Source organism: Mercenaria mercenaria, chromosome 14 (assembly GCF_021730395.1).
Source record: "Mercenaria mercenaria strain notata chromosome 14, MADL_Memer_1, whole genome shotgun sequence".
NCBI lineage: Eukaryota > Metazoa > Mollusca > Bivalvia > Venerida > Veneridae > Mercenaria > Mercenaria mercenaria.
The window spans coordinates 61,269,364-61,289,696 of NC_069374.1; the positions used below are offsets into that span (position 1 = coordinate 61,269,364).

At 35.0% G+C, this 20,333-nt stretch overlaps 1 protein-coding gene across 1 annotated transcript in view; it reads left to right on the forward strand.

Moving 5' to 3' along the window:
* LOC123527006 (protein mono-ADP-ribosyltransferase PARP12-like) overlaps positions 1-20,333 on the forward strand; it is a 41,728-nt gene that overhangs the window by 19,293 nt on the left and 2,102 nt on the right. The window contains exons 4-11 of the mRNA XM_053522665.1: positions 8,519-8,833; positions 9,229-9,537; positions 10,459-10,681; positions 10,898-11,084; positions 12,508-12,713; positions 13,149-13,275; positions 17,176-17,300; positions 19,827-19,963. Coding sequence (XP_053378640.1) covers positions 8,519-8,833; positions 9,229-9,537; positions 10,459-10,681; positions 10,898-11,084; positions 12,508-12,713; positions 13,149-13,275; positions 17,176-17,300; positions 19,827-19,963 — 1,629 coding nt within the window. The remainder of the gene's footprint in view (positions 1-8,518; positions 8,834-9,228; positions 9,538-10,458; positions 10,682-10,897; positions 11,085-12,507; positions 12,714-13,148; positions 13,276-17,175; positions 17,301-19,826; positions 19,964-20,333) is intronic.

Here is a 20,333-nt window from a genome sequence, read left to right on the forward strand (position 1 = left end):
GACAGGATACATCTACTCTGCATCACCAATCAACCTGTTAAGTTTCAGCATTCTGGATCAAGAGGTTCTCTAGTTATTGATCGGAAATTGTTTTCAATATTCAGGCCCCTGTGACCTTGACCTATGACGGAGTGACCTCAAAAACAATAGGGGTCGTCTACTCCAGCAGCCCTACAATCCTATGAAGGTTCTAGGTCAAATGGTTCTCCAGTTATTGCTCGGAAATGAAGTTCGACGTACGGACGGACGGACGGACAGGGCAAAAACAATATGTCTCCCCCAGAGGGGGGTTGGGGGGGGGGGTGGGGGGGGGGGGGAGAGACATAATAAAACCATGTGGATATATTGCTTGTGCATTTGTTCAAATAATAATATATACAACATTGCCGTGGATTTGAAGAATGTCGACGGCATACGTCCAAAGAAGGACTCATCTGTAATTTGGAACATGTTTTGGTGGTCAGTTACTGCTGTATTCAGCGCGAAAACGATACCCTCAAACCATTAATTGGACATCTAAGGTCATTGTTGAGACCTTTATGAGATATAAAATGAATTTAGTTTCAGCAATATGTGCCGACGAAGAACAATGAAATGTGTTGAAAATCGTAATTTCAAGCATTTTCCATGTGTCCGGAAATGGGCTCGAATCCTTGTTACTGCTGTAATCCACAGCGTCCAGGAGGACCTGATGATAAATCAAACTATGTGGATATATTGCAAGTATGTGTGTCCAAATAAAAGTACATATTGCATTGCCGACCGATCTTCAGGATGTCGACGGCATACGTCGAAAAAAAGCCCAATCACAAAATTGAAACATATTTTGGTGCTTAGATGCTGCTGTATTCTGCGCCGAAACGATGCACATGAGACACGATTTGGTTTCCTAAGTTCCTTGATGAAGTCTTTATTATATACAAAATAAAATTAGTTTTAGCAGTTTTTACTTTATATTCCTGCGAAGAACGGTAAATCTGTTGAAAATCGTAATTTTAAGCATTTTTCAGACGTTCAAAAATGGGATCGAATCCTTGTTACTGCTGTAATTAACAGCGTCCTAAAGGACTTTAGGATAAATAAAACCATGTGAATATATTGCTTTTGCATATATTCAAATGATAGTATATACAACATTGTCGGCGGATTTGAAGACTGCCAACGGCATACGTCCAAAGAAGACCTCATCTGTAATCTGGAACATGTTTTGGTGGTCAGTTACTGCTGTATTCTGCGCCAAAACGATGCCCACAAACCATTATTTGGTCATCTAAGGTCATTGTTGAGGCCTTTATGAGATATAAAATGAATTTAGAGGTTTTATGGAAAACAGAGGTGAAAACTGCTTTCAACTCATTCGAGAGTTCCTGGGCAACCATTTTGATATAGATCCCCGACGCATATACATAACACGCGCCTATAGACTAGGTGGACCCAGTCGACGAAACCAGTTACAGAAAAGGCCAATCATTGTCAACTTAAGAGATTATTGTGATGTTGAACATATAATGAGCAAAGTTACGATGTTGAAGGGTAAAACATTTTCAATAGATTACGACTTCCATGAAGAAATTTAAGAAGCCCGTTCAAAACTATGGCCGCAATATAAACAACTGAAACGAGACTTTCCTAATTCCAAGATCCAAATTGTGTATCCGGCAAAACTAATTCATGATGGAAAACTAGTTCAAGACGAACTTCCGGACTGGAATAAGTTCGCCAATTCAAATCGATTGTCGGAGGAAAAACGTGTTGAAAACACGCCATTGCACACTATACCACAAGAATCTCTACATACAGGAGGGCAACAAGAACCTACTGGAAGCAGCTTTATGCCTGGAGCGCCGACAGCAGCCCCTCCCCCACATCAAGTAGCGTGGAACAGAAATTTAGTGCCCACACCACCCCCACTTCCCCAAGCACCCCAACTTTTCACATTTCCACAAGTGTTCCCACCTCTACAGTCCCAGTTCATGCCGATAGGGCTACCAATGTCTAGTGCTTGCCAGTTGGTACCTCCATTACAAACAGTGAACAATGTCCCAAGCCCAGTATGTACGGGCCTTAGTGCAACAGTGCCAAGTGCAAAACAGAACGATCTGTACTCAGTGCAATCCCATGAATTAAACTGCGCCAATACACTGCAGGCAAATATTCCCACACGTCCACCTCTCCCCACAGCCCAGCAACAGGCTTGGGTCCAATCCACTGGCCTAATCGAGCAGAACTCGAGTCAGAACGTACCCATTCCCACTCCACAGCTAGACAGCTCTGTACATCGCGATCAGGCACAGCTCGTGGGAGTGATCCCTCTTGTAGGGACAGAACAGTGCTCACGAACACCTACCCAACCCATGACGGAAGAGCAAGAAATCACAGATTGCATCGGAGACACAGAGTTCTGAGTCCAAAGTGCAGGTTAGAATAGGAAATAAACTTACCGAGACATTAAAATCAAATGCATCCCAGCCACAAAATAACACTGTGAATTCATCTATTCTAGTTAAAACACAACAATCTATTAATAAGTCAAGTGCACCAGTGAATAATCCATCTGCGTCCTTGTCGAATGACCAAACGTTTGTAAAACAACGTGTCAATACACAAGATAAACACATTGTAAACAAACCTGTACACATTTCACGTGCTATTAATATGAGTGTAAAGCGTCTTCAAAGGTCACAGTCAGCGACCCCACGGATTAACAGAAGAGCATCTCGAGTCCTGAATTTCCCGACTTCTATAGATAACTGAGTCAACAACGAAAAGCTGTCATGTGACCCGCCTCCACCTGACATTAACCGTAACTAAGGTAGCGCGGAGAAGGTGCGACTGTGTCTTGCTTTGTTAAATATTAACAGTTTAATTTCAAAACGCACAAATAAACTAAAACAACCTGAGTTAAAAACTGTTTTCTGTGAAAACGATATAATACTATTAACTGAGACCTGGACGGCCCGCCCGCTTAGCTCAGTAGGTAAGAGCGTTAGTCTACGGATCGCGGGGTCGTGAGTTCGATCCCCGGGCGGGGCGTATGTTCTCCGTGACTATTTGATAAACGATATTGTGAAATTATTAGTCCTCCACCTCTGATTCATGTGGGAAAGTTGGCAGTTACTTGCGTAGAACAGGTTTGTACTGGTACAGAATCCAGGAACACTGGTTAGGTTAACTGCCCGCCGTTACATGACTGAAATACTGTTGAAAAACGGCGTTAGACCCAAAACAAAAAGATTTAAAAAAAAACCTGGACAGATGGCATGTCAGATTTATATGTTGAAGGTTTCGTTTTAAATAGGAAAAAATGTGAAAACTAGTTAGCGCAATTCTGGTGGTATTATTATGGACATAAGAAATGAATATTCATCGCCAGATACGCTATTCTTTACAAGCAGAAATGATATTCTATGGGTAAAACTAAGTGCGAACAATCTGAGAATTCAAAATGATTTATATATTTGTTTGTCTTATGTACTGCCAGATGATAGCAGCAGACAAGCATTAGCTGATGATAATATTTTCGATAGATTGATTGACTCCGTTGTTTATGTTGAAAATAATTGTTCTAATAATGCAAATATTGTTCTTTGTGGGGATTACAGTGCTAGAACCAGTGTATTACCAGATTATGTCATTGGGGATAATGATGCAAATATTGATATTTTACCGTAAGATTATAGTACAGACATTGAATTTCCGAGATGTTCTCAGGATCAAGGTCATGTTAATAATAACGGTTTATTATTGCTAGATTTCAGTAAACAGACAGGTGTTAGAGTTCTTAACGGTAGAACTGGGTTCGAGTCTTCAAAAATACGTTTGTTAACAGTCGTGGTTCTAGTGTCATTGATTATGTTTTATGTAGACCACATTTATTCGACTCAGTTGAAGATTTTACAGTACATGACCCAAATATTTTGTCTGATTATTGTCTTGTTACATTTTCGTTAGTATTTGATAAAAGGTGTGACAATGTATATAGCGCTGGAAACGAACAAGGGGAGGAAACTGTTCAGTCTAAATATGTATGGAACAAAGGGCTGTCTAAGCAATTTGTGGACGGTTTGAAAAGCACTAGTGTAACTAAAAATTGTGATATTTTACTGTCTGTCTGATATACAAACTTCTACAAATAATGAAAATGATGATGATTGTTTGCATAAATTCGAATCAATTGTTGATTCTGTAGCAGGACCTTTGTTTAAGAAGAAATGCAAATCAGTTAGTTCTTTTGATGATCATATGACGTCAGAATATAATAATAGTGATCAACCTTGGTATAATGATAAATGCCATGAGATGAGATATGAATTTTTACGTTATTCAAATAAATATCGTAATAATCCTTGCGAACAAAACAGAAAGGGCATGGTTAAAGCAAGATACGAGTATAAAATATTATTACGAAAATGTAGATATGCATATGACAAAGAAAAAACCGATGTGCTTTTAAATAGTTAAAAATGCACGTATGAATTGGAATTTATTGAAAGAATCCGCATGTGTTAAAAGGTCGGATATCCTATTGACAGAGTTTGAAATTTATTTCAAAGCTGTAAACAACCCGCTTGATAACTATTTTATGCCAGATGAAGATATTTTAGATTTTAATAATAGATATAGAAATGGAGAGTTTAAAGTAATGTTTGATGAATTAAATGTATGTATAAATATATGAGCACTGTCGATAATATTTTTATTCTACATGGCTTAATATCTCATATACTTAATCAAGGGAAGCAACTCTTTTGTTTATTTGTAGATTACAGTAAGGCATTTGATTACATTGTAAGAGATAATTTATGGTACAAACTTGTTAAACTAGACTTAAGGGGTAAAATATTAGATATAATTCAATCAATGTATGCTTCTGATAAGTCAATAGTAAAGTACTTAAATAAGCTGAGTGATGAATTTACATGTGTACTCGGTGTTAGACAAGGGGAATGCTTATCTCCCTTTTTATTCACAATGTATATTAATAGTCTAGAAGATACTTTTATAAATACATAGTGGCCTTGAAGGGCTAGCTATTAATATGTTTAAGATGTTTCTTCTGTTATATGCAGACGATATAATTGTATTTGCAAATTCTGCTGAAAAATTACAAAATAGTCTATTGATTTTACAAGATTATTGTAGTACATGGAAACTTAAAGTAAACACCGAAAACACGAAGGTTATGATTTTTAGAAGAGGCGGCACACTACCTTAAATTCTATTATAATGAATGTGAAACTGAAATTGTCAACAGATTTACCTACTTAGGAATTGTTTTTTTCTAGTGGTGTTTCCTTTAGTGCTGCAAAAACTACATTAGCTGGACAAGCCCAGAAAGCAATATTCACATTAACTAAATACGTACATAAATTTACGTACTTAACACCTTTACATAAATTAGATCTTTTCGATGAATTAGTCTCTTCTATTTTGAACTACGGAAGTTATAGGTAGCATTTGGTGATTGTAATGCTATAGAAAGAGTACATTTGCAATACTGTAAAAAGGGGTAAAGAAAACTACATAAAACGATTTTATACATGAGGAACTAGGTAGAATGTCATTCCAAACGATGCAGCATTATAACATTATAAAATATTGGCTGAAATGGATACATAGTGATGACAGCAAATATGTCTATAGAATACATCAAATGCTGAAAAGTGATTTTGATAATGCTCCTCAAATAATTAACTGGTGTTCTGCAGTTAAAACGTTATCATGTGCATTAGGTTTTTATGATGTTTGGCTACAGCAAAATGTTGGTAATATATTGATATATTGATATTGATATATTGATATATTTGTAGTTATTGTTAAAGAGGCACCACAAAATAACGTTATTCTTTTGTATTTCCATGATGGTAATTATACATGCTTTGCATGAAAAATTATTGCATGAAAAATATGAGATATGCAAGAATTCAATTTCAAATTGACATTTTGATAGAATTAGGCCAAGACAATGTGTATAATGTAGTAATATGTACATAAATCAGTGTATTTAGTTAAATTTCAATCACATTTTGTTTCTACATTGTAAGACAGTTATTTATCTATATTCTTAAAACTACACTGAAAAGAGACTGACTGAACAAGTTTGCAGATGAAGTTGTGAAAAACATTTATTCAGGTAGAGCCTAAATTGTCCACCTGAAAAGTTGTATATTACCGGTATTATAAGAACGATTTTCATGAAGTTTTGTGTGCGAAAGAAGTAGGTCACTAGGTCGTGGTGGGTCATTAGGCAAAGATTACGAGACAGTTTTGTACAGAATTGGAATAGTAGGTTAGAAGACTCGTCAAGAGCATTATTTTACAGAACAATATCTTGTTTCAAATTTCGCAAATATCTAAATATCATATATGTAGATAAATATAATAAAGCATTGTCCAGATTACGAGTATCGTCAGATAGATTACAAATAGAAGCTGGGCGCCGGACAAGGCCGACAAGTACACCGGTAAGTGACAGAAAATATACAATGTGCAACGTCTTAGAAGACGAATTTCATTTCATGTTTAAATGCCAACTATATAATGGCATAAGAAAACAGTATATACATGAAAAATATTGGAAATATCCAAGCATGTTTAAATTGATAGAACTGTTTAGCTGTAAAAATGCAGAACAAATTAAAAACCTAGGTAAATATGTTTATCATGCTTTTGTGCTTAGAAATGAAGCAGTGTATGGTACAAACAATACTTAACGTGAACGTATCTTTACTTGCACGTAAAGCAGTATATCAAATGTATAATTGTACTAGAAAAGTGTCACACTTATGAAACCAGACAGCTAATATAGTAAATGCAACTTCCTAAACAATTTTGACTTAAATACAGCTGGATATTATTATATACACATGCACGACCGTGAAACCAATCTTTCATCATTATTTGGAGTTTGTAAGATTGGTCCTACGCGGCTTATTTTATATTTACATAGTCTAATTTATTAGGTCGTTATTACCTTACATTTCGTTTCGGTAAGGTTAGTGCGGCAGGTTTTTTTTTGTCTAGAGTCTTGGATCTATACAAATCATAGTATCTACCTTTTGACACAAATGCAGTTTATTAAATATGACTCTGAGCTTATTAGCAAATAAATGTTAAGTTTCAGTTATTTTGCTCACTCGAACAGAGTAATCAGCCATACTCTCAGCAGTGAGAAATATTGTCCGACAATTTAGATATACAACCTTTGAAAAATTGATATATAATATGAATTGTAACTGTATAATTATGTCAAAATGTAATATGTCATACCTTCTCCACTTATATGTATTCACTGTTCGTCATAAAGTATGTTAATGTTGCCATCATGGACTTAAAGTCCAGTGGAATATGTATGAATAAACTTGAAACTTGTATATAAAAGATATATACAAAACAAGAAAAGCCCCATTTAATTGTGGACCTCTAAATGTTTTCAACATTGATGTTCAGGTGTCTAAGTCATCCACTTGACACATTGTATTTATATGTGGTTAATGTTTGTGTTGTTATTTGAATATCCATCTATGTATACAAAACTGCAAATGTCTTAGACCAAAGAAGAAAGAATAAGCACAATCTTTAACCTCTGTGACATTGATCTTTGAGCTAGCAGTATAGAGATTAAACGCAAGATATTGTCAAGTAATGTTGGATATTTGTTTTATGTTAAAGGAACATCCATCCATTCGTACAAAAGTAATAGACCGGACACACAAAAAAAGAAGATTTTAACTTGTAAGTCTGACCAAGACTTTTTTAGACAGAGGCATTGTTTTTGAATGAGACAACCCATCTTGCTATGGTGAATGATTGCATCATGATATTGGAATACCCATGCATGCATAAAATGTTATACAGCAGACAAGTAAAAATTCCCTTTTTACACCTATGTGGGAAAAAAATATAGAAGGGATAAGAAAATTGGCTCTAAAATAGTACCCCTCCTCTACTGACTGAATTCATGTTCATGCTCGGATACTGTACTATCATTGCTTAATGGATGTTATAATGAAAAATTATGGAATAGGAATGCAGACAGTTGAAGGAAACATATGTGTATGTTTACTTGTAAACCCTTCATGAACCTGAAATTGCATGCAAAGAGAAATTGAATAAATACTTTGTAAACGATAATAACTGTTTAAAGTCTTAAACTAAATTTTTGGAAATTGTTTTCAATACTACTTGATTAAAAGGACTGAAACATAGTTCCCCTTTTTGGGTCTCATTTTAGGATAATCAAGGCCGACAAATCACATGACTCTTCCATGTATGTTTGTTATTTAGTATACTAATAGTAAAAACACCAAGTTAAATGCTTTCTTCACAAAAGTGAACATCTTTACCCTATACTATTAACACAATTTTTTGCTATTTGTTTACGCTGTCCTTTGCAAAAACACAATTATACACAAGTCAAGCCTGCCTATGTATTTTGTAATATTTCGCATGCGGGACAAATATCAAACCATACAGTGGGAAACACTGCGAACTGAGATTTGTTTATATATATTTATAGATAGATTAGAAGACATCTCTGGAGGAAACGCAAATCGCACGAAATATCTAAAATTATGTCACAAATACAACGGCAGCGGTTGTGAAAGAGATGACTCTTGTCCTTACATACATATGTGCAGGACTTACGTGGAAAGCAAGTGTGGAAAAGAGTGTAGTAAAAATCACAACATCTTCGATCCTAGAGTTAAAGAAATACTTGAAAAACATGGAGTAGATATAAACAGAAAGCCGAAAGAAATACTTGCTGACATCAAGGTAGCCTTAAAAGATGACAGAAGCAAGAGCAATCGTGACGAAAGTAGAAATTCTAAAGGTAAGCAAAGAAGCCATTGAAAATAGAAAACAGAGACTTTGCAATGACATACGTATCGGGATCAGTGATATGTGTGAATAAACGTTTCTCATAACATATATATTGCATAATATTCGGAGGTATCATTTCGTGAGTGTAACCATTAAACGATTATTAACGAGGCCGTTGTATTTTTCGTTTACAACTTGAAGTGGTATTTTTGCATTCGACGATTTATCAAGTGTTGATACAATAAACTTATTTTATATGCATTTTTCCGAATTCGTTTTATTTAGCAATTTTTGAAAATGCAAGTAACATGAGAAGAGTCAGAATTTATATTTACAGAGAACAGACATTATTGCATTCATTTGAAAATAAAAATATCATTACAGATATCAATTATTTTCTTTCAGCTGAGAGTGTAGATGTAAAAATGTTAAAGCAATCTGGCCCAAAGATATGCTTTAAATACAATGGCAGAGGTTGCGAAAGAGTTGACTCCTGTTCTTACATACATATTTGCATGAGCTACGTAAAAGGTGTGTGTGTATCTGGAAAATGCAGTAGAAGTCATGATATCTGCGATCCCGCAGTAATATCAGCTCTTGACAAACACGGAATAAATACGAAGAAACCAAGGAGAGAAATTCTTGCTGACTTCCAAGCAGCCATCAAAGATAACGAAAGCATGAGCAGTCGTGGTGGAGGTGGACATTCAGAAGGTACGAATAAAGAATGTTAATATATAACAATGAATGTTCTTTTCGTGTGTATGCAGGTCAGTGAAAAAAAAACACATATATGGGTAAACATTTTCTTAGAATTTAGTCTTGCTTTTAATGGTTTGATGATTCTTAACACTGAAACAAAATCAACGAGACTGTTTTATTTCTGTTTCTGATTTCCAGTGATTTTTGTTGCATTTCAATATTATTCGACCGGATTTACCTGGGATAAAATTTTAATATATACGCTGCTTTTTTTTCATGTTCGTTTACTAAAACTTGAACATTGAAAAACGAAAGTGATTTTACTGGTGTCAGAATTTAGATTTCTGAGAAACTAACTACACTTTATTGCATTAATGTGTTAATATATATAATAAACATCAGTTTTTAAATGAAGTTTTGTTTCCTCAATGTCCCAATCAGACCAGCCTGCGCTTCCGTTCAGTCTGGTCAGGATCCATGCTGTTTGCTTTCAAAGCCTATTGCAATTAGAGAAACTGTTAGCGAACAGCATGATTCCTGACCAGACTGCGCGGATGCGGAGGCTGGTCTGGATCCATGCTGGTCGCAAACGCACTATGTTGATTTTCTCATGGTGCGGCTCAAATGAAATAAGAAAAAAGTCTTAGCTTTAATATTTGGGACAAAAGATAATTGATATTTATCAAGAAAACAATTAATACCAGTAAACGTGTTGTTTTATGTCTGTTGAATAAGCCTCTCCTTCCTAGTTGATTGATTTCATGATGGTAACTCTTTTCTAAGAAGTTCATTTCATAAATAAGTATGGTAAATAACCCATTTATTGTTCATTTCCTTTAGAGTACTTTACTTTCGTTTTTATTCTCACATACTTCAACACATTCTGTTAAGATCTGCTATTATATGGCATGGAAGTTAATGTTATGTTTTCAGCCACAAGAACTTCTTCAAGGAAAATAATATGTCTCTTTAACCTCCGTGGAAGATGCAGATGGAAATATTGTCCAAACGTTCATTCAGAACTACCATATCAATGGAGATGGAAAAGCCTGTCTGAGAAAGACTGGATTATTTTAAGCGAGCACGAATATATTCTAGTGGAACATACATACTCAGATCCATCTAATCGAGGATACACACTCGCTTCTGAGACAGGGTAATGCGAAAATTTTGATTATAATAGTTACCATTCAAGCTGTGACAGATCTAGTTTTGATATATAATGGAAACATAAAATGCACTACAAAACATTTTATTTTTCTGTCGTTTATCAACTAAATAATTACTGCAAGATAAATTGGAACTGTCCTGTGTTTTTAAACAATTTCGTTTTACATCTGTCGTTATTTATATCATACCAAATATTTTGCAGTGTCAATATAACCTTTGACTTTCAAACTATGACTGGAACCGGCACCGACAGACAGACTGACACAAGCTATATTATTCGCCGAATATCGACACCGTCGGCGGTGGAGTATACTCGGGATCGATGGGCAACTGTATGGCAATGGTACTGGAAAAATGAAGATGGAAAATGGATAAAATATGGAAATATGGTAGTAGAATTCCTTTTTGCCCAGCCCACAATGTAGTGAGAATCTGATATTATGAATGCTAAAACAACTCCAGATTGGAAGCAAATGCCTTTTTTTTCATGCAGGACAACAGTGTAGCAAACATAATCCAACGAGAATATCTTTATTTTAAGCAAAAGGAATATTGAATACCAAATACAATGTATTGCTGTAGGCATAAGCGAACTTTAAAAACACTTATGCAAGTACAAAACAAACAGGGTCGTGATTTGAAAACATAACAGTCACAGTACTGTTAGAAGGCAGCAAATTATAAAAAAATGATGCACATTTAAGTTTGCTTGTTTTGGGTTTAGCGCCGATTTTCAAAAGGTTTTCAATTATGTAACGGCGGGCAGTAACTCTGACTAGTGTCCCTGGATTTTGTACCTGATACTTACCTGTTTCTTTGCTGCTAACTTCTCCACACGAATCAGAGGCGTGGGGAACGTAATGACTTAAGACACAATGTCTGTAATCGATTTGATTCGAGAAACATTCGCCTCATCTCGGAACTCACTACCCCGTGATCCGTAGACCAGCAGTCTCCCTATTCCGTCTGCACATGTAGGTACTTTAGTCAAACTATGCTGGTTAAAAATACTCAGTACTAAAACTAAATACAAAACTTATTTAGCGGACTTTTAATATTGTTAAGCAAATGTCCTTGAATACACATTTAAATGCTACAAAAACCTATTATATCGGTATTAATATTGTTAAGCAAATGTCCTTGAATACACATTTAAATGCTACAAAAACCTATTATATCGGTATTGTACTATTTATTTAAACTGTCAAAACATGTTTCTGGCTTTCGTGTTAATCTTATATACGCGTGAACAGAATATAATGAAAGCCGGGAACATATTTTGACAGGTCAAATAAATAGTATAATACAACTAACAATAAGCAGGCTAAAAAGATAAACCCATAAGAACAAAGTGTACTACTTAGATAATTAGATAACTAGAATAATTTATATTGATAAGTAGAATATAAAAATATTCATTTTATGATAGAGCTATTTGTTATCTATTCTGAAAAAAAAAAAGAGAAAATTAATATTCTTTATACAGAGATATTTACATGTAATTTATTAATTTTATTGTGTTGGTTTAACGCTGAACCGACACAATAATAGGTCATATGGCGACTCTCCAGATTTCATGGTGGTGGAAGACCTCAGGTGCCCATCCGTGCATCATTTCATCACGAGCGGGCACCTGGGTAGAACCATCGACCTTCCGTTAGCCAGCTAGATGGTTCCTCACATGAAGAATTCAATGCCTCAAGTGAGGCTCCAACCCGCATAAATGAGGGCAAGTCATTTGAAGTCAACGACCTTAACCACTCGGTCACGGAGGCCCCATTTATATATAACAGAATACTTTCAAACTTGTAGACTGGTCCTTCTAACATTAGGCAAATATCGAATAATGATATTGAACAAGCCTACATCAACAATCCAGAAGGCCAGATAGCTTGTGGTGGGAAAAACAACTTTATTGATTTTTCATGGATGACGCAAATTGATGTGGCCGATAAAACCGTAGTAGAAGTTTGTCGTAGACCAACTTTCGTTAGTGAAAGGGAGGCAAAAGAAAAAAGGTAAAAGATTATTTTCAAATATAACGTTATCTTATTTTTCTTTCTCTGACTTTCACAATAATGGATAAAGATATCAAATATTTATATTTGTCTCGCATTAGAATTTTAAGGGTACATTCTGTATTAAATGTCTTAATACTAATGCGATTAATTAGGAAATAAATGTGAATTATTCTTACGAGTAAATACACAGACTATTTACAATTTATCATGTTTGTTGGGTAAACTTTATAGAGTGAGATATGCGGTAAAATACTTAATGATTGTAATAACCAACTTCCTCAAAAATATAAAGTTTTTTGTGTCTCGGCAAATGCCCTGATCTATGATATATTTGAAAGCTATTGCGGGGTTTGTCAGTTTGATCTGGTTATGTAACATATTTTTGTACACGACCGTATCTTTCCTCATTCATTCTTTCTTGATGCATTTTAGACGGCAACTTGACCTCAAACTAGAACAGAAAGTACCGGTATCTAGTACCGTGGACCTGTCTGCACTACCACCCAACTGGAAAGTGTCACCAGGAGAAGACATATCAGACCATCGTCAACTTACTACGGTATCCTACCACACTCTTTTTATCTTAATATTCACGTATGTAAAACCTTACGAGCAGCAAACTAGCTTTATTTTTTGTCACCGCTAATAAGCTTGTCTTTGTTTCCGTTTATAGTGTATTCAGAACGGGGATCCCATGCGATCGGAAAAAACGAACTTAATGGCGACATATATCAACTGTTAGACCATATCTTAATGTCACAAAAAGACATGTCGCTAGTCCGAGTTCCGCGTCATCAAAATGGCGACCAAGTTTGAAAATATAACTTTGCTTAATTCATTATCTAGTTACGTTACACAGCAAAACTTAATCTTATTATCTTTGGTTTTCCATCTTATAATATTTGTTGTCAATGTAATAACAATATTGAAGTACATTTGTATATAAACAATTTAATAATGTGAAATAATAAAAATATATTTTACTCCATCCACTTTATTTCAACAGATCATTTTCTTATTAATATGTTTGTTTGGCATATGCTATACAATCAAAATATACGAATATCATCATATTTAAATAGTGGTGTAGCTGTTCATTTGTGCTTTCTCTCTCTGCTACAAATGAACACTGTACCAATTTGCTGGCCCACCATTCGTATCGCGTTGAACTCCACGGTGACTTTAAACATTCGCACTTTATCAAATGCAATGATTAGAATTCTTCTAAAGTTTCTTTCCCGATAGATATGTTTTATTTTGATAGAAGTCTTTTAAATGTTAGGATTAATAGTTTCCGTAGGATCTCAAAATATTATTGAACAGGAGTTTTTAAACAATAAACTTTCCGTAGTCCATAGTTTGGATTTTTACCTTCATGTCGGTCATTTTAGCCCAGTCTGTGGCAAGCAAGTTTTGAGAAGGAAACTTTTCATGAAAGGTATCACGACTGAGTTATGAAACATTTGCAATCGTCTGACATTCTGATAACTCTTGAAAGTTCTGTGATAAATTTTTTCAATGGTCAAGGGACCAACATTTAATAACATTTTTTTGAGAATTTTTTATAACAGTTCTACGACAGAATTCTTGCTATCAAAAGTGTCTTTCTTGTAATCACAATTGTCAACGGCAAAGAACATATGGCGACGTTCACAAAGTTTCTAGGAATATAGGCAACCTAACTAGAGAACGGTTACCGTATGCCATTATGAGGTATCTGATTCAAATGGGCTAAGAGTTGTCTACTTAAATACGTTCATTTTTCATATGTATAAGATACTTTCTACTTTTCGTTGCTGTTGTTGTGACAATTATGTATCTTCGCTATTGACCCCTCCAAATTGATGTGTCGTCGCGAAACCCTTTAACCACGAAATATCACTCTTCCATAAAATATACACAGCATTCCGTGAAAACTGACATGATGTCTGTGGAGCATTTACAATCATTTCAGAAATGTTTAAGCCATTGTATGAAACACATTTTAATAAATGTGTTTCTAACATTTTCTTGACAATATTTTAACTTCTATTTGTTAATATCGTCTCTGTATTGTTTTAAGTATTGTTTTATACCTGTAAATATGTATCAAAATGTCTGATTTCAACAATTAAGTTCCAGTAGTACAACAATGCCCGATATTGAAACTATGTACGGGTATGATATATTAAACGTACGGTGGTAAAATGTGCCCTAGCATTTATGCACCTGTCTTTTCTACCATTCGAGAACGCACTTAATATGATGATCGTGATTTCTCTGACATAGACTGACTTTGCATCTTGATAAAAAGATTGTGATAGAGACGCTTAGGCAGGGACACAATGGATCGCGCTAAAATTAGATACGAAACGATTATTGTTGCTAAAGCAACAGAGTCGAATGTGACTTAAAAGTAAACAAACGTCCCTAGTACTAACTAGAAGTATTATAATGATTCTATTAGGAAACAAGTACACCGCAATGCGGAGCATTATACGCCCAAAGGTGTGATATTTGACCCCTAAGTGTGACCTTGACCGAAAAGCCAGCCATCCGAAATATGCACTCTGCATGTCGGCTCGGTGTGGTGAACATTTGTGCCAAGTGTCTTTAAAATGCTTCAATCAGTTCAGGAGTTAAAGAGCGGACACGAAACAAGATTCATATGATATTTGCCCTATAAGTGTGACCTTGACCTTGAAGCGTGTGATACAAAACGTGCGCTCTGCACGTCGTCACGATGTGGTGAACATTTGTGTCAAGTTTCTTCCAAATCCTTCAAGGGGTCCAAGAGTCATAGAGCGGACACGAAATTGCTTAGGGACGAGCGGACAGACAGACACCCGCGTCATAACATAAAACGCCCCCTTCGGACGTATCAAAAGCCTGTTTGTTTTCTGTCAAGACAGGAATTGTTGAAAGAGTCCAATGCTCTGTGGGTGAAAAACTACAAACGGCAATCAAAAAGTCTGACAAAATTTCAAATACGCCTAAATTCGGCAATAAAGACAAAATATGCCAAGCTATTGACGATGAAACAAATACATAGCAATTCAGTTTTTGGACGGAAAATTTCCATCTGCAGCTAAGTTATATAGGGAAAAACGATACTCATCCCAAAGGTTGGTACGTACAGGACAGTAACATGCAGTTGCTGCTGATAACCAAGATATTATTGGGGAGTTCATACCTATTTCATTTCACGTTATCTACGTTGGTGTATTCTGAGTCCTTCCGCGGAAAGCAAGAATGCCAATTTAAACATGTCAAGGACAGTCCCGTTCCCAGCTCGTCACAGAATCTTATGTGCTCGACCCTTACATGTACGCATACATCCACAAACCTACTGCAACTATTCGTGGTTATAACTAATAACATTTACAGGTTGCAGTCGGTGTATTATACATTAAACATCAGGAAGTATAGAACTAAAATACTTCTTACACGGGTTATTTTATACTCATTTATTCTATAGTTATGTCCAGCTGTGTTAAATAGCAATACAAAGGTGACTTGAAAGAAAATGGTCCACTCATTCAGAAAGATACGTTAAAAAGTCCAAATTACATTAATTACGATGCAGCATAGAATTTCCTTCAACAAAGCTTTTCTAAGCTATTTCACGTCCCTTTAAAAATGTACTATGCTCACCTTTTACATAAATATTTCATCATTGCATATTGATCTAAATCTAGAAAATCTTTATTTAACATATTTACATTGGCTAAATATTTACACTGACTGTGTAAGCTGCAGTCACAATTAAATGTCTGTAAAGTAACAACCATTTGTTTCAAACAATCTTCCCTAGTAGCGTAATGTATTATACTGTGTTTACTTACACATTAATCAGTATATATTATTTAAACCTTACATACTACCTTTCATACTCGCAAACATGTTTATTTTATAATTCCATTTTATAATTCCATACGTTCCATACGAGATAATTGTTCATATTTAAATATGAAATTTGGGCATAACATATCTTTAATATTGTATAATTAACGTAACTTTATTCCAAACGACATAATGCTAAATAATTAATACGTATCTGTACGATGTAAACTGTAACAAACTTCACTTTCAGCACTAAAAACAAACAACTCCTATCAGTCATTTGATGATGATGGCTTAGAATGAAACTCAGACATTACGGAACGGCTTGGTATATGTCGCCATTAATCTTTTTTCATTCGCACGGGAGCCAAAATATGGCTCTAAGAGAATACACTGTTACAGAAAATAGTTTGAGTAATATATTGAATGAGAGATTCTTGCTATAACCATTATTCTGTAACTCTCAGCATGAGGTGAAACATAAAAAAGATTAAAAAAAAAAGATGTTTCTCGATACAACCCAGCTAGTTTGTTTCTACTTTTGTTTCCATTTAATTCAGTTTAATGGTATTTGTCTTAAACATATTGGGCACGAATCTTTCGTTTAAAATCTGTAAATAAGTTGTTTATTTTACAGTTACAGGATTCTGACACCGAGTACAAGGAAATTGAATCATTGTTTTATGAATGTCCACCAGCTGCAGCCCTTATCAAATCAATAAAGAGAATTGAAAATGGTGATTTGTGGGAGAATTATGTCAGGTAATTTTATTTCATTTTAATCAACATGCTTTCTTACTAATAATATAGAAATTTACCCTAAGCCTTCTTTACGCAAGGGAAACAATCTAATTTTATAGTGAAATTGTTGAGTGAATACCGTTTCTTAATCCTAATCCTGCCCATGTTATATCAGTGCAAAGGAAAAGTAACCTATCTATGATAAATGCCATGTATAATTACCCAGTTATGCATCTAACAGTCTTGAAATTGATTTCGTCGATTCTCTCATATTTCTAGATATTTTTCCCATACTTTGACGCATATGTATGGGTAGTTGAGATTGTTCTCTTTCCAGCAGTAGCCTTTTCAACATATTTCACCTTGTGAAATTCTGTGGGTTTTGACTTTTTAAAAAAAAATCGTCTGTTTGTTGACAAATTTCACCACAAATTTCACTACTTTCCCCAGGGCAATCAATTATTTGATCTTTACATAGTTTTGTATTCAGGTTTCAAATCCATGTGGCAGATATGTACGCTTTTTTCATGGTTAGAGGTAAAAAGTGGGTAGTTTGGATGAGGTACTAGGTCAATTGTCACCTAAGCCTATCATAAAGTCTTTGCGGAGTTGTCTCCATTTTTTTCCAAATATTTCATCCGGGATCATTTTTTTTTTCAGCTCAAATAACTGTTTTTCAGGAAATTATATTTTAATAATTTTTTCAGTCTTTGTATTCTGATGCAGTTAACTTCACATATATATAATATAGATTGCTCCTACTTGAAGTTTGTATTTTCAGTTACAATGCCTAAATGCCTAAATAATATAGCACGATAGAAAAATGTTTTACTTACGTAATGTAGTAAAATTTTAGGATGGTATGCTGTGGCTCTTTTAACTGTCATTACCGTTCCGAGTCAATGACCCTGTTAAAAATCGGCATTCATTGTTCAAACTACGTGTGTTTTTGATTTATCTAGCACCTTGTCAATAGTAAAACCATTCGCATAATGAATTCATGTTTTAACTGTGTAAAGATTTCTTAGCGATACACTAGTATTTTCTGTACTCACTATCTACTTTTATTAGTTATGGGCAATGCTAATACAGTCTAAATTCATCAATACTACTTTTCAATAAGCTTTCACATTTTAAGTAAAAGGATCTTTTTTTCTAACAGAAGTTAAAGTGTAAAATCGTTTTGTATATTTTAAATACATGTGTAACAATGACCTTGACCTAAGCAAACAAAAAATGTTATAGAACCTTGCTCTTTGTACAAGATACCTAAACACAGAGTTCAATTACTAGCTTTTAAGTCTCATTCCTGAAGTAATATTCAATTAACCTTCAGTTTCTCTATACTTTTTAACACTGGCCTAGACCTTGACCAAAGCAGTCAAAAATGCAACATTGTATAAGTTTGGTCGCCATTTTTCCTTTCTTACTGAATCATTGATCAAAAACCATTTTGCTGTATTAAGTAACATTGACTTTGATCAATGCTGCCTAAAATACAGCCAAAAAACAACATTGGTTTCTACGAAACCGGATTTTGTCTACTCATTCTTAATTGAAATCCTTGTGACAAAAGAGCCATAAAAAACAACAGTTTTCTGTTTTGGTAGAAATAATCTTGACCATGACCCAAGTAACCCAAAGTACTATTATAAATATGACCTCCATGTATGCTTTCCAAATTCTCTGTTTTGACTAAAAATATAGAACATGTTAGCCTAGTGGTGGAGCGTCCGCTTCGAGAGCGTGGTGGGGGGGGGGGGGGGGAGTCGTTGGTTCGATCCCCGGCTGCGTCATACTAAATACGTAAAAATGTTACTAGCAGCTTCCACGCTTGGCGCTCAGCATTAAGAGGATAATGCTAGGACTGGTCAGCCCGGTGTCATTATAATGTGACTGGGTGGGATATCATGCCACGTGTCTACGGCGTGATATTCCATTGAGGCAGCATTTTAAAGTTGGGCATTGTGCTCACTGTTACAAGTAGACACCGTCGTTTATATGACTGAAAAACTGTTGAAAAAGACGTTAAACCCGAACACCCACACATGATAACAGCGACCTTGTCCACAATAATCAGAGCACAAACTGAAATTCACAAAATATATCAACATGATTTTAGTTGCCCGCAATATACCATAGCAAAAAAAAGAACTCGCCGACGGGTATTTGCAAATAAATACCCTGCATTGCAAACATTATACAAGTACTAAGGGGCATAACTCCTGTGTTCCTCAACAATTGCACTGAAGCTGACAGGGTCATATTTTTCAATAACTGTTGACAATATTACTATGTTTTATTGAAATATTCCTAAGGTAATTGCCTGGATGGACAGAAAATGGAAGAAAACGTTATATATTTACTATTTTCACAAGTATAAGGGCATAAATCCTGTCTTCCTCAAACAATCTGACTGAACTTTGCAGTTGACATTCCTACCGTGTTTATTGAGGTAGTTTGAAATATGTTTGAGATATGACCCCGCACGGACTTCTGGTAGTTAAACGAAACAGAAAATACACAGGTTGTCGTATTATGTTGTAGTAGGCGGACAAAGATGTTAAAGAAAAAGAGTAAAGAGGAGGTTGGTGAAAGACGAGTTTTTCACGGTACAAAGAACCAGTACATAGATCCTATCTGGCACCAGGGGTTTGATTTCAGGCTAAGTGGAGAAACAACAGGTAAAGCAGTACTTGTACATAATTACACAGCTATTAGTATTCATAGGTTAGATTTGTGTAGAGAAATATGTATTAGTTCTGCAGCGGAAATGTTGTGCAACTTAAGGAGCAGAATATTATTCTGCGAAGGAACGACCGAGTGCACATTTCTCAATGCAAATCTAATGATCTTTTCATTACATACGCATCCACATTTAAAATTGTTAAATAAATTATTCAAATTTATTATTAAGTTTATTAATTAGTGAAATTGAAAATATAGTCGTTAAAGAAATTTTAAAAGCGAGAGTATAAAATGACGTCACACCCGATATGAAATTTGGACGTCAATATGGAAAAATATTGACGTTTCAGTTTGCAGTGAAACTTA